Source organism: Sceloporus occidentalis, unplaced genomic scaffold (assembly GCF_023333645.1).
Source record: "Sceloporus occidentalis isolate IW3139 unplaced genomic scaffold, rSceOcc1.0.p SCAF_38, whole genome shotgun sequence".
NCBI lineage: Eukaryota > Metazoa > Chordata > Lepidosauria > Squamata > Phrynosomatidae > Sceloporus > Sceloporus occidentalis.
Genome location: NW_028317018.1, coordinates 4,898,226 through 4,914,265, shown reverse-complemented (window position 1 = coordinate 4,914,265; position 16,040 = coordinate 4,898,226). Strand labels below are relative to the sequence as shown.

Below are 16,040 nucleotides of genomic sequence, written 5' to 3'. Positions count from 1 at the left end.
TCAAATGTGGAGCACCTGAAAGACTGGAATGTGAGAGCATTGATTTCAATATCGCCATTTTTTATGATAAAAAGTCATTAAAAATCCTTACCTTTTAAAATGTCCCAGTACACAACAGAATCAATTAAAGATAACCCTTGTTGGTAATGACAGGTAGTAAGTTCCAGCCAGTCTGTTTCCATTGCACTTATGGCTGTTCCTTTTCGAGAGACTTTCATCGAGAGATTGCCTTCTGTGTACTTGCAATAATTAGTATCTTTATCCACAATGTTAAATACAGCATACAATGCTTTACCTACAATAGAGTGTGAAAAAGTATTTACAACTATGAAATAAAACATACATTACTAGCCAACTGTGCTCCAGTTCTTGCCAGATTCTTCATTTATTGATACAATTTTTTTTTTGACAAAGACAAACTGTGCAATGACAAAAACAGTAGACACTATAGATAATACTACATTGAGAAATGTGTAATATTTTTTCCCCAAAATATATTTGTATTGTTCTTAATGACAAAGCTAGTACATGTATGGGCTCACAATGCATTGTTTTTAATGGGGTTAAGGACTACCCATTGTCCTTAAGGGGTTAAAATAATATCCTATCTATCATCTATCTGTATATCTTCCTTCCTCCCTCATTTGCCCTCTTAATGCGACTGTTTCACATTATTCTTTGTTCTGATTGAAATATTCCAAAAATATACACAAAAACATGAACAATAGCAATATCACACCCATGTCATGCTGTTACAGAGACACAACCATATAAGGTCAAATCTCTAAAAATAACCATATTAACTCATCCATAAACAAGATCCAAAAGTAAATTAAATAAATAATGTAATTGGAACAACAATATTGCCAATTTTCCCGTAAGAAGAAAAATAACTATTTTGTAGACTCCTTATCAAATCTTTTTGTCTCGCTCTGTGTAAATGACGTAAAGTACGGTATTTTAAAGTGTTGCTGATACAATTACTATCTTCTAGAAAAGTCTCCAGTTTCTACTGACACATCACGTCTAACTGCAGGATATTTAAGTTTAAAGGCGTCGTTTTAGCTCATGAACAAATTACACAAAAGTGTTGCCTTCTGCCATTGATAACATCTTGGTTTTCTAAATAAAATAATGGCATTTTGTGGGATTGTATACTGTACAGCTGTTGAGTATGGAGCATGTATTTATAGAAAAGGCAGAAATACTACTAGAAGTTAATCGTTTTAGTTCCTTAAATTCTTGTGGTAAGTGACAAATATAGCATCTAACAATGGTTCTCTTATATTTTCTGTGCTCACTGATACCCAGAGCATGACCATATGTATGCCACAATTCATCTTGGATATAACATAGTATTTTTTCTCAAATGTCCTTAATAATTCAAACAAAGTTTTGAACATGAGACTTAGGAGAAATGTAAATGAAATCATGGAATAATGTGTATACTTTTCTACACAAATCTACCTAAAAAAATGATACGCTTCCAAGAGCATGAATCATTACAAAATTACTACAGATTGTGAATTATGTATAAATTAACATATTTTCAGTGACCAAAGCTTTGGCCTACATGTTTGGCATTGAAAGTACCACTCCAACTTTGGGTGCATGCAAGTGACAGATGGCAATACGTGCACTCAGCACTGCAAACCACCCAACGGCAGTACAGAACTTGACCAAATATAATGTGCCCTGTACATTTACTGGCGCATGGTATGATAAAAATAGGGTTCACCCATTAAATAGCATGTTCACTTTGTTTATATATGTACAGGATATGCAATTAAATAATTAACGTGGAATTTACCTTGACTCTTTCTTGGCTTCGGCAAACTGCCCTCTCTGCTAAAAAATGGATCTTGAAAGCTTTCATTACCCAAATGTATTTCTTCATCAATTCCACTTTCAGATGACTGTCCACTAAGAGTCCCCTCAGTCCAGTTTTTATAGTTATCATCGGTAATGTGTCTGCTACTTTCTTGTTCCACACTTGTATTTGTGGATTGATTGGGATGTCTTGTGACAAACCCAATAAATTTCATACCTTTTCTGGATGCTTCATTGACCTGTGATTTAAGGAAAGTAAAAAAAATTAATTAGAATTCTGTGGATATGCCCCAGAGGCTTAAAGTATGATTGCTGGGTAGTCCTATAACATCTCCTCTTTCTCTTCTTTTTCTCCAAGCTTTACATATTAAGATCCATCAGTCATGTCATGATAATTTTTTATCCTGCAAACCATTTACCATTTTGGTTGCTCTCCCTTGAACTCTCTCCAAAGGGTCGATATCCTTCTGGAAATGGGGTCTGACCAGAGATCTGAAAAGTGGCAGAACCCCCCTTCCTATTCCTGCTACTAATGCCTATAGCTATACAACACAACACCCTGCTTGTTTTTTGTGACACTTTATTTAATAGCCTGAAAGTCCTAGGAAAGATATTGTTTATTTACAACTCACAAAATGATCATAATACCGTATTGGCTCGATTATAGGCAGCACCCGATTATAGGCCGCAAAGTTAGGTGCTTTTTAAAGAAACATTTCGATTTTTAGAAAAAATACACATTAGTGGAATAGTAAAACAGTATTCTAACTAACACACTGTATTTGAACATTTTTGGAATCTATTATGCAGTTAGTCAACATATGTTACATACAAACAGAAAACCAATAGCCATTTTAATGCACCTTACTTATAGATATGCCCCTTTGCCCCCAGATATGCCCCTCTGCCCCCAGATATGTCACTCTGCTCCCCCCAGATATGCTGCCACTCTGCCCCCCAGATATGCTGCCACTCTGCTCCCCAAGATATGCTGCCACGCGTGGCCAACTTCCGGTGCTGGCACTTCCACTGTGGGAAGTGCCGGCAAGGAAGATTGTTAACATACATTGTGGAGACGTTCACCGTGTAAACAACCTCCGCTGCCGGTACTTCTGCACGATGTGCTTTAACAATCTCCCTTGCCCCTGTGGGAAGTGCTGGCAGGGGAGGCTGTCTCAGCGCATTGCGTAGACGTCCACGGCTGCCGGAGAGTAGGATCCAGTTCCCCTGCAGCGCCGCATGTCCCCTTAAAGTGGGGGAAAAAAGTGCGGCCTATATTCAGGCAAATACGGTATGTATCTGTAGAAATATCTAACAGGTAGTTTTCTAACTGTAATAGAAATCCGATCTCCAAGGTGATCAGCTCAATTATAGTTGAATAAGCACCCTGGGACATGCAGTTTCTCAACAATGCGGTTTCTTTTAGAAATACCACAGTATGACTTTAATATAGTGGATAATGAAATCCAAAGATTTATATAAATTTGATTATATTACTAAAGATTGATAATAATATGTGTATTTAATTTCCCTGTTATTATTACATATTAATTCTGACAAATATTGATGACTACAATTATTGAGAAAGGTGTATTTTACTAAAACATGGTACGGGTTTTTATGGTTATATAGCTTTCAAAATACTGTATTGGCTCGATTATAGGCTGTACCCTTTTCTAAAAGAAAAAATTTCCTTAGTAAAAAATATGCTGAGACTTTGCCCCCCCAGATATGTTGCCACTCTGCCCTCCCCCGATAAATACTGCCACTCGGCCTCCCCCGATATATGCTGCCACTCTGCCCCCCGAGACATGCTGCCACTCTGCCCTCCCCCGAGATATGCTGCCACTCTGCCCCCGAGACATGCTGCCACTCTGCCCTCCCCCGAGATATGCTGCAACTCTGTCAGCCCCCCCCAGAGATATGCTGCCACTCTGCCCCCAAAATGTGCCCCCCCGACTTACCAAAGCAGACTCCCGGGTGTCTTGCGGGGCCGACAGGGGACATCAACGCAATTCGCGTAGACAACTTCCGGTGCCGGCACTTCCGCCGTGGGAAGTGCCGGCAAAGGAGATTGTTAAAGCGCATCGTGCAGACGTTCACCAGCTGCGGCGATGCGTGTAAACGACCCCCGCTGCAGGCACGTCTGCACGATGTGCTTTAACAATCTCCCTTCCCTTGGGAATTCCCGGCAAGGGATATTGTTAAAGCACATCAAGCAGACGTTCCGGCAGCGGAGGTCGTTTACGCGCATCGCCGCAGCCAGTGAACGTCTGCACTATGCGCTTAGACAACCTCCCGTGCCGGCACTCCCCCCATGGAAAGCGCTGGCAGGAGAGGCTGTCTGAGAGTATTGGAGAGTAGGATGCAGGTCCCCTGCAGCGCTGCGGGGGATCTGTATCCTAACCCTGCTGCCTGTCCGGCAGTTCCGGGTGTCGGCGATATGAATTGCGCATTCCTGCGCTAGACCCCGAATATAGGCCACAGACTTAAAGTGGGGGGGAAAGTGCGGCCTATATTCGGGCCAATACGGTATATGCATTCAATAAATAGATCCGCCCAGTCCACTGTAAGTGGCTATGGATAACAACTGCACATATTTGATTCCCTGTAATTTTACTGTATCAGTCAAAATGTATGCTGCAATCCAAGTTTCTCTCCCATTTTGTATCAAACTGTCTATATTTATAATTGTATACATACAAGAACAGTCACTTCCATTTTTAATGTGCTTGTTTCTTCATTCTGGTAAAAAAAACCTTGAAGTCTCCCTGTGGTTAGTCCCCATTTCCATGATTCAACAAAGTCACCACAAGGTTCAAGGCTGAATTAGGCCACAAAGAGAAAATGGATTGGGGGGGCAAGTAGTGTTGTGATTTACTATTTACTACAAGATAATAAGACAGCTCTTTTAACAAGACACCATTATAAATGAAATGGGTGAGCAAATAGCCCCTTTAACCTCACATAGAGAAAATGCATCATGCAATGGTTTAAAGATGCTGTTCCACCAAGTTTAACATTTAGAAGAAGCGTTAGAAGCATCATCCCCGGTACTGTTGAATGCCCAATCCTTTCATATAAATAATTCCTTTCTCATGTAAAACTTCACCTTATTCATAAGTTTTAACAACATTTGTCATGTGACACAAAAGCAAGCCATTATAAGCTGTTGCTTAGAAACATAAAAAAGCTTATTTAAAGTTTATGTGTTCTATTGGGAACATGAGCTAATCACTTAATGCTACTCTGCATGATATATTTTATTTATGCATCCTACACTAAATGGAAATTCTGGTCACACTACTCAGCTACCTTATTTTTTCTGTTGTGCAGTATAAATTCCCTAATACTACTCAAAGGGATACAATTGGTCAACCGGACCAGATTACAAGTATGTATCTAACACAGCTCTAAACAACATATGATGTTACACAAGTAAAGCTATCCCTTGATGTAACACTTAATTGCATGCTTGAGTCGAAAATCAAAGAAAGAAAATGTAAATGTACCAAAAATTCCTATACTACGGCTTATTATTCTTTATGGCTTATATACCAACTCAAAATACTGCGTACTTCAATTAGTATGGGAAAAAAAGGGAAATTTACATATACACAGCAAAAGAAGCTCCATTGGTGTCAATTAATATTCCGCAAGCATAAGCAAAGTTCAAAAGGACTGTGTGAAAAATAAGGCAATACTTTTTCTAGTAGTGTTTTCATGCTTTCATTAGTCAGTGTTTCACACAGTGAATTCCATTCCTCAATGACGAGGCCGGCACGTCTTTGTCCTGGGGATGCTGCCCGCTTTTGACTGGTGGAGGCAAAAAAAAAATAAAAAAAAAAAATGAGAAAAGAAAGGAGCCTTTGTCTGTTCTTCTACACATAAAATGTCAATAATTTAAAAGCAAAAAACACATTTTATAACACACATTTTAAAAAAACAAACACAAAAAAATATTTTTCATTCTTAAACAATGTCTTGTTACCTAAAGCATTAAATAATTTAAAAGTAAAATGATTTTTTATGGCATATGTCCTTTTTCTAAAGGATACACAAACTTAACTATTACAGCAATAGTGAGATAATGTTTTTGTTAAATAGAACTTAATTTCAAAGTAAAATTAACTTTTGTCACTCAGTCTTTCTTGAAAAACAAAAGAGCATCCAAACTTTTTTGAACAGTTCCAAAAATGGTACAGTATTTACTGTTATTATATAAACTTAAATTATCTAATAATGTATTAAATTATACATTTATATCCAATAAGAGGGTCTGGTCCATCACTCCAACCTTTGAAATGATAGCCTATCCTATTAATAAAAGGGACAGTCTACAGCTACTAGTAGCCTCACCAACAATGAATGCATATTAAAGTGCTTAGTCTCATACTATCGTCCCATCAGTGCTCCGAGGAGGCAGTAGGAACATGCTTGTGAACTAAGCAAGTTGTGCTTCTTAGTTCAAAAACATTTTGGCTCTTTAACAACTCCATGCACTTTGGAAGTTATACAACTTGCCATAAACTCACCTTAATTTAAGTCGATACAGTACTACTCGATACAAGTAACTAATTGGTAAATGTCTTCTACGCCCGGTAGACAACATAATAGGATGAATTGCAGCAGTCGTATAGCCTCGTATGTAATATTCCTCCAGTTTACCGGGAATATCAAGCAACGACTTAATCCTTATTACATTAGGATTTGTAGATGCTACAAAAACAAACAGAAACACTGATGTAACGCATGTCATATTCTGTAAAACATTTACACAGATTTTATTAAGCTTCACTTCAAAAGTTCTCTTGTTTCTAGTTTTCACAAAGCTCTATACTACAGCACAGTAAGGGAAGGCTCAACAAATCCCAGGCCCCAGGTTGCCAATGGCAACTAGAAAACATGGTTTTGGGGGTAAAAACTGGACAGGGCTAGCATTGTGAATCCTGTACCCTATGCTTTCCAGCAGGGCAGGGTGCATGGCACCCACTTCACCCCCCACCCTGCAGGAAAGCATAGGGTGCTTGATTCACAGTGGCAGAAGATAGGCAGCTACGTGGCAGGTCTCTAAGTGGTTAGGGGGGGAGTAGTGTATGTATGTGTATACATGTATATATTATAGTGTCAGTCAGCATGTATATGCATAGTGCCAGAGTCGGTATGTCTACTGTTTTGTACTGCCAGACTCAGTTTGTGTGTGTGCATAGTGTTAGAGTGTGTGTTTTCATATATGTATAGTGTAAGCCAGTGTGTTTATGTTGTTGAATAGTGTCTCCATGTGTATAAGAGTGTAGCATTAGCATGTATGGTGTTGTATATGTTGCAGTATGGCATTAGCATGAGTGTGTATGTCAACATATAATTTGTGTATTGGTGTAGAGTGTTACCATAAGGTGTTAGTGTTTGGGTAGCATAAGACGTTAGCATGTGTGTGTCTGTTACTGTATGGTGTTAGTATGGGTTGTCAACCTCTGCTTTAAGGAATACTCATCACACAACTAATACAGAATGCATGACCTTTGTAGAAATGACTCAGTTTAAGGGGCCTTGTGTTATCATTTATACCCTCATCAGCAGAGTTAGAACTTTCAAGATGGCGCTTAGCACATTTTAAGATCTGTGTGTGTGTCCAGAAAGCTGTCTATTTCAACTCTATATCATCCCTTCCAAGTGTCTTTCTAGAAGTTGGGTGTAGAGGTTAGGCATTCTGTCTCTTCTCAGGGCAATTGTTACATCTTATTATTAAGATGTGAACCTCTAAGCTTACTAATGTACAGGCCCGGAGTGGTTGTCTGGCACACAGCTTAATTTGAACAGACGCAAACATTAGTTTGTTGATTTTTTTGCTGTACTATATCATATATTGTGGGTTCAGTGGGTTCAGATTTCCATACATTTTATTTCTAATTTAATAAAAATTATTTTTAGCATTTTGTGCTCCAGCATCCACTATTTGGTTTTGGCTTATAACAGTGTTCTATTGCCCTAAAGTCACAGTAATGTGTATACAAACATTATAAAACTTGTTTATACATTGCTTTTTGTAGAAAAAAATCTCTTCGAAGTTTCTTATATAGTCGCATAAATAGTTTTCAAAGGGTCACAACAAAAATTCTTGGTAAAACCCTAACCTCTAGCCATGCCTCTAACAATACCCATAAAACAAGTGTGTCTGTTTCACCAGTTGGCATGCTAGGAACTATGTAATTTTGACTGTAGACATTTCCATAACTACAACAAAACCTGCCATTTGCAAAGACTACACAGATGGATATAAACTAATGGTAAACACTCTGATCTGATCTTCTTACTTGAATTACTTGATTGAGAAGTAGTGGAAGTTTTGTGTCTTCCAAAAGGACAACATACATAGAGAAAAAAAACTGGGGCTGAGTGTGACAGATGCAATAACACACACATACAGAAAATATTATTGTTAGATTGTTTTAGAATGCGCAAATGTAACACTTTATACAGTACATCATACATATGACACAGACCCAATCCAACAAATAAAGTAGAAAGGGCCTAAAAAGAGAAATGCACATTCACATAAAGACATTAAGAGTCAGCTCAGCATGCTGACGGACAGGTCAGTGCAGTAGGAGCATACATAAGAACTCTCAGAATTTGCCTCTGAGTATCAGGGTTTTTGCTCTAATATCGGTGTCTCAGGGTGAAGGGATATATTGCCAGGGTCATAACGTTTTGAGCTGACACCTTCCTATTCTACACAAGTCAGAGGATACCTGTGCCTCCCAATTAGTGCAGTTGCTACCAGTATGCTATGGTTAATATCACTACTTGAATGGTGGTGACTCAAATATGTGTATCTTTGATTAATTTGAAATCAAAGTTTCCATGAGGACCAGCATTAGAGTCATTTAGTTAACACAATTTGTGAGTTGCTGCATAGAATTATCACGATGGCCTTTATAAAGTTAATATTTAATGAGTCGTAGGGTAAGCTCACTTAGCAGGTTCCAAGTGTGAGTAGCATTCCTCATTCAATGATAGCTTTAGATTCTATAAAAATATGGTTTTTGGTACAATACACTGCATCCCCACCTCAAAAGTCTTGTTATTATATGGAATTTCCTCTTTAACATACTAGTGGCATTCCATACCAGTGAATGCTTAGATCCAGAGGTTTCGCTTGGGTCTGTGTTTAAATAATGTTGTTTGTTTAAGTTACTTTTGTTTTATAAGAACAGGAAAAAACAATGGAAGAGGCAGGAGGAAATGGGGCAAATGAGAGTGATGAAAGAGACAGAACTGCACGATCAAGTAGGAATAGAGCAGTGGAAAACTTCTGTGCTCATGAAGGAAATGTCTATTTCAAGGAGTAATCACTTAAGAAATAATTATATTGAAATACTTATTTTTTGTTTTTAATCTTTAAACGTTCTTCTAAACATATGTGTGTGATTAGCTGCAATTAAGCTTGATTACATTGCAATCTTATCAAAGTACCATTATCTTTAAAAAATATTGTACGGAATCTTGAAAAAGACATGGCATAAGGGAGGGTTACTATAGAAGAAAAAATGTGGTAATGACATAATGGCAAGTGTGGCTTCCACCCATGATGAAATCCTAATCTTGGTTATAAATAAGCGCATAGAAGTCAGCCATACGATCCCAAGCATGACCTTAGGTTTTCCAAGAGATGAAAAGAACAATTATTCTAAGGACAGTTAAAAAAATAATTAACAAAACATGAAAACTAAAAATAATACATTATTATAGTGATATAATTTTGAAACACTTGCCTCATTCGATCTGAGGCGGGTGTGGACCAATGCGGTCCTAAGCATTTGATTAATCTGTTTAATCCCCAACCTCTATATGAGCCAAAACAAATCAAAACAGAGCAGGCATGTCTGACATGTGTGATGTCTGTTGGGCATTATGAGATGACAGCAAAAAGGCTGAATGTGCTACAGCCCTCGGCTCTAATGAAACAAGAGTATACACACCACACATTAGAGATAGTATTTAGGTTTGTAGTTGTTAGAGATATTTTTCTAGCAAGTGAGGGATAGACAAACCAGCTAAGCATGGTACCTAAAATCATACTGATGATTCCTGTGTGTCCTATGAAAAACAGGACATTTGGGAAATCTGTATATTGACCTCTAATGACAATGAGAGGGTGACCAATAAGTGGAATAGCCTTCTATCAGAAGTTGCAAAGGTTATTTATAATTTTGTTAATGTTTTTTTTTAAATATTATATAAGAATTATAAACTAGGATCTGCAAAGCAGGATAATAACTACATATAAGAAGGCCAGAATAGCACATACCAAAACAAGCTGTGCAACACATTAGAATGTAATCATCAAATGCTGATCCAAATATCAACTGCTAATCTCGCTTATCTGTGACAGTATATATATATATAGTAACATAGTAACATAGTTCATAAGGTTGAAAAAAGACCAAAGTCCATCAAGTTCAACCTATATACATATTGTGTCCCTACTGTGTTGATCCAGAGGAAGGCAAAAAACCCTTATGAAGCAGATGCCAATTGCCCCATACCAGGGGGAAAATTCCTTCCCGACTCCAAATATGGCAATCAGAATAAATCCCTGGATCAACGTTCTGTCCCTATTAATCTAATATCCATAACTTGTAATATTATTGCTTTCAAGAAACACGTCCAGGCTCCTTTTGAACTCTTTTATTGAGTTTACTATTACCACTTCCTCTGGCAGAGAGTTCCATAATCTCACCGCTCTTACTGTAAAGAACCCCCGTCTGTGCTGGTGTAGAAACCTTCTTTCCTCCAGCCGTAGAGGATGTCCCCTTGTTATAGATACAGTCCTGGGTATAAATAGGTCCTGGGAGTGATCTCTGTACTGTCCCCTTATATATTTATACATAGTTATTAAGTCCCCCCTAAGCCGTCTTTTTTCCAAACTAAATAACCCCAATTCTGATAATCTTTCTGGGTACTGTAGTCCTCCCATTCCCCTTATTACTCTGGTTGCCCGTCTTTGAACCCTCTCCAGCTCCACTATATCTTTCTTGTACACTGGTGCCCAGTACTGTACACAGTATTCCATGTGTGGTCTGACTAGTGACTTGTAAAGGGGTAGAATTATTTCCTTGTCGTGGGCATCTATGCCCCTTTTGATGCACCCCATGATTTTATTTGCCTTAGCAGCAGCTGCCTGACACTGGTCGCTACAGGTAAATTTACTGTTAACTAAAACTCCTAAGTCCTTTTCCATGTCAGTCGTCCCCAGTGTTTTCCCATTTAATACATATTCCCAGCCTGGATTTTTCTTCCCCATGTGCATAACCTTACATTTATCTGTGTTGAACCTCATCTGCCACATCCCAGCCCAAGCCTCCAACCTATGCAGATCCATTTGTAATCGTGCGCTGTCCTCTATTGTGTTAACCACGTTACAGAGCTTAGTATCGTCTGCAAAGATTGATACTTTACTATGCAATCCCTCTACAAGGTCATTAATAAATATATTAAAAAGAATAGGACCCAAAACTGACCCCTGTGGTACCCCACTAGCAACAGTCACCCACTCAGAGTATGTACCATTAATAACCACCCTCTGTTTCCTATCACTGAGCCAGTTACTTACTGAGAATAAAGGTGAGAATATCCTCTCAGGAGAATTAATAACAGGGTCTCAAATTTAGCGCTGCAAAGCTAAAACACGGCACAATACAGTCATTTTTGCACCCTACCCCATCAAATTTGACCACTTGGTAAATTTACCCTCCCTTATAAGTTCTTTGTTGAATATTTATTGACTCCACTTTGGCTATGAACTTGAGTAAACCACAGCATTTAACATGGGTTAGTTCTACAATTGCTATAAAATTGCTGGAAGGTTTCAATCCACTTTGAACCTGATGGAACCTGAGTTAGAGAGATACACCATTACATTTCTATTCTCCAAGATAATTCATGGTTTTGTCTGGCCAAATTGGCTCTCTATCTAGAAATATCTATCTAGAGATTTAGCAAAATGCTCATGAAAGTTACCTAGTTAGGTAAAATCAGCTAAAGGAATAGATAACTCAAATGTGCATTTCTTTTGTTGAAGTGATAAGACATAAAGACACCCCTCTCACAAAACCAGATATTTAGGCACATAATTCATAATAGAAAAATCTCTTTTCCTATTCTGTTAATTTTATATATTGCAGTTACATAAATTGTCAGATGTTGCTTCACTCATTTTAGTCTTGAGAAACTATATATTGTGTCACATCTATTTCAAAATTTTAATGAAGAAGTTCCAGATTAAAAATTCCCAAAAACCAAAGTACACCCGTGTGCATTTATTATATGGTAAAGATAGAATTGCCAATGTCTTTAATTTGATAGCATAATGAATACTGACAGCCATATATATACTATATAAATATGTATATATTTATATATATATATATATATAAATATGTATATATAGGTACATAGATGAGACAAAGACTTTTATATTAAATTAATTGTATGTATTATTATGTTGTTTGTTTTATTGTAACTACACATAATTTCAAATTAAATGCATTATTTTTTAAACCTTTACCTTATTGAGTTATTTTTGTTTTACATCTGATGTATCTCTCCCTCTTCTGATATAAATTATTAACATTTATACACCATTAACAGATTGTTACAAGCATGAATGAATAAAAAGGTTGTCATATTTCAGTTGCTTCCTCTTCCAAATTAAGTTTAACGGTGGATCTGTTTCTTTTATTCCAATTATAGAAGTGTTAATTCTGATTGTATCAATGAACCTCTTTAATGTAATTGTCACAATGAGCTAATGTTTAGCATCTTCAAAAAAAACACACCATGTCAGAAAACATAAAAGCCCCTGGAAGAGAAGCAAAACAGAGATGTCTATGTTCCCAGAGGGCAGCCATCTGGACCTGTTTATTTTTGTTTTCAACTTTCTGAACTGCAGTGTTCAGTAGACTAGGCATCCAAGAGACAGGGGCCTCTGACCAAGCATGCTCAGCCTACAAAGTCTACTGATTACGAGAGAAAAGAGGGGGGAGAAGGAACGGTTTATTATATATGTCTTTGAACCTAACACAGGTAGATTGATTGTTGAACAATTGATTGTTCTTTGTTACGCTGCAGGATATGAGAGGTAAATATGTATTCTCAATTCACACATCTCCTCTATCTTAAAAGTTTCAAAAGATATCAACAGTACTAATCAGTTCCTTAATTTTAAAATACATTTTTTCATACTTTTTGTATGTGAGTGAGCATAATGTTTACATATTTTGTATATTTGCACATTGTTTATCTGTGTGTGTTTATATATTCGTATTTGTTCATATTGGTACAGATGTATAACAGTTTTAGAAAGTCATATGCACAGGGTAGAAAATATCCATTTGGTAACGGTCTATAGCCTTAGAGAAGCTGGGAAGCTAACGTTTTTCTGTTTCTGAGATCCCCACATTTAATGCAAATTAAGTATGTTTTCTTCATGATTAGGCGCAAAATAAAAAATGTGAATGGTGTGGAGCTTCACCAGATTTGATCAGTTCAGAAACATGCAGTCAAGACTCGCTTCAAGATATCGGAGCAGACATTCAGAAACTTTGCTTGGACCCCTCAAAGAAGTATTGAAAGACATGGAACTTTACACTAACTTGCTCCAGAATTTATTAAGGGCTATTCCAACAAACTAACGGCTTTGAGGGAGGCTAGGGGAGGACATAATGACTACTGACATGTAAGCTTGTGCTAAGTTCTGGACTCCCTACATCCATTTTCTCCGAACCCTTTGCAGATTTACCAGTATTTAGTACATTCAGTTTGCTTTCTGTTGTCTATGATCTAAATCAGTTCCAACCTCTTGGTACATTGTACCACAAGTTAACAATAATGACCATTGCCTTTGCCCCTATTTAGTTCATTATTACACCAAGGTCCTATGGTAGTGTACCTCCCAACTGCAACTCCCAAAGGTCCAAATAACACTGTCACCTATCATTTTTGAGCCTTTTAACACTAGAAAATTACTAGTATGTTGTCTCATAAGAAGTGGAAATACAGTGTCATGCAGCAGCTACATGTATGTAAACAGAGCGGTGGCAAACTTACACAAGGTTTTCAAAGCACTCTTAGAATTCTAGGCTGGAAATTTCCAATGACAAGTAGGAAAATCTAGCAGACCTGCAGAACAGCTCAGATTTTCCATTCTACTTTTTTAAATAATAGGTGGTTTAATAACATACTCCTTTTACTCATAACTTTCCTTTTCCGTCGGGTCATAAACCTAATTATTATTTTTTTAGTTGTATGTGACCTTCATATTCTGCAGCACTGTACAATGGATAAATAGGACATTAACAAGAAGTACAGTTATAGTAATAGTTATTCAACTTATTATGTTTAAAGTGCAATTCAGATAAAAAAGATTCAAACATAGCCATGGAAACCATACGCACACATATAACGGTTTGCCCAGAACTGGCCTTTATAAATACTCCAAGTAAACTTACCCTCCAAAGTAAAATCCAGCAAAGTATATTCATAAGCAGAATCAATTTTTGTTTCTACTTGTGGTCTCTTAAGGGTGGAAAATATCTTTCCAGGACTGTTGTCATCTGGATCTTCTAGTTTCCTTAGTCCGCACCCCATTGTAAAAGTTGCTTCTAATATTCTTTTCGGAAAAAAACAACCCACAATGTATCCTTGCCTCAACTTTAGGAGTTGCTGCTACTTATACTCCATTTCCATATGGCTCAGCTTGTGAAAGGAATTTCTGCCCATTTTAGAAGCATGTATTTTCTCAGTTCACATGCAGGCTCTGCTGGAGAGATCTTAAATTCAGCAGCACAGTCAGGGAAAGAGTTTAGTGAAGACTTTTTTTGCCACGTCAAGTTACAGCCAGCCCCCTTTTCCCTTGTAACTGCGGCAGACACCAATACTAGTTCTTTGTCCCTCCATGTGGCCTCCCCTTTTGCCTAGTGGGTGGAAAGGCAATTAGAGGCTGACATAAACATTCACACAACTGTTCCTCAGCTACATGGAACGCTAGAGAGACAAACTGTGTTTACGATAAGCATCAATAAAGTATATTATATATATATATATATACCTCTAGATTGTAAGCTTCTGAGCTGGGCGCTGTACATCTAGTGTAACAGTCCACCTTAATCTGCCAATTCTAGTTTTGTCATACCCTTGGAATGTATGTACTGTAAGACATTTCTGGTGTTGGATAAATAAAATATTATATATATATATATATTTACTCTTTGTAAATGCTGGTGTTTTATTCATACCACATCTTATCAGCAAAATGAACTAATTTTAAATAGAAATGAATTAATATTGGGTTTATTTTCTAAATGGTGAGCTTGTAGTAATGTCAGAAAGAGTAGCTTCATAAAGCCATATGATAAATGTAAACACTAATAATTAATATGATTAGCTTTTATATAACGCAAACAATTTATGCAGTGTTTCTTACAATTCAAGTCTAAGGCAAACCGATACATTAGGTAGAGAGAGCCCTGCTCCCTAGCTTACAATCTAATAACAGCTAAACTTTCTATTTGCATTCATGTGTATCGGGGGCTATGCCAATGAGAGACATTTCAAAATCACTTGGATATGTTCACCGATTCAGGGCTTGACTAGCCTATAATTTTTCTTGTTCTTTGGGGTTTCTAATTGATGAGTTCTGCCTGCAAAATTCTTTAAGAAGAATGCAAATGGGCTTAGGTAACCAAGCGTGAGAGGCTTGGGTAATGTGGGAGTGGGTAGACTCTACTTTCCTAACAAAGTTATTTATATGATTTCATAGTGTGTTAGTTCATCCACATATGCTTGGATATATTACCGGTATATATAAGCATGTATGAGGTTACTTCTATCCAATATCCAATATTTTTCTTTTAAATGTGGACGAAGGCCACAAAACATTCCTTGATCTGTTTGCAAACTGGAGGGTTTTCTGAAATTATTTTAAAAAGTCTTGTAAAGGCCCCACCACATTTAGGTTTTGGCAAAAATGATTTAGATGAAGCATTCTTCAAGGACTTCATGAGAAAATCAGTAAGAAAGTGTTGCCTGACATCTAGTGGTCATGTAGAAAAATGTCCTGCTATGATACTTGATTTGGTGTATATAACATAATTTATCAAGGAGTAATAAGCTCTGTGTGCACTATAAAACTGTAACAGCTGTTTATT

General features: G+C 37.2%; 1 protein-coding gene across 1 annotated transcript in view; it reads right to left on the bottom strand.

The window, feature by feature from the left end:
• The window catches only part of LOC149290649 (raftlin-2-like), a 43,016-nt gene extending 28,535 nt beyond the window's left edge, over positions 1-14,481 (bottom strand). The window contains exons 1-5 of the mRNA XM_089488557.1: positions 14,343-14,481; positions 6,366-6,549; positions 5,535-5,646; positions 1,811-2,069; positions 92-295 (exon numbers count right to left, since the gene is read on the bottom strand). Of these exons, the coding sequence (XP_089344683.1) occupies positions 92-295; positions 1,811-2,069; positions 5,535-5,646; positions 6,366-6,549; positions 14,343-14,481 (898 nt within the window). The remainder of the gene's footprint in view (positions 1-91; positions 296-1,810; positions 2,070-5,534; positions 5,647-6,365; positions 6,550-14,342) is intronic.
• Positions 14,482-16,040: the final 1,559 nt, after the last annotated feature.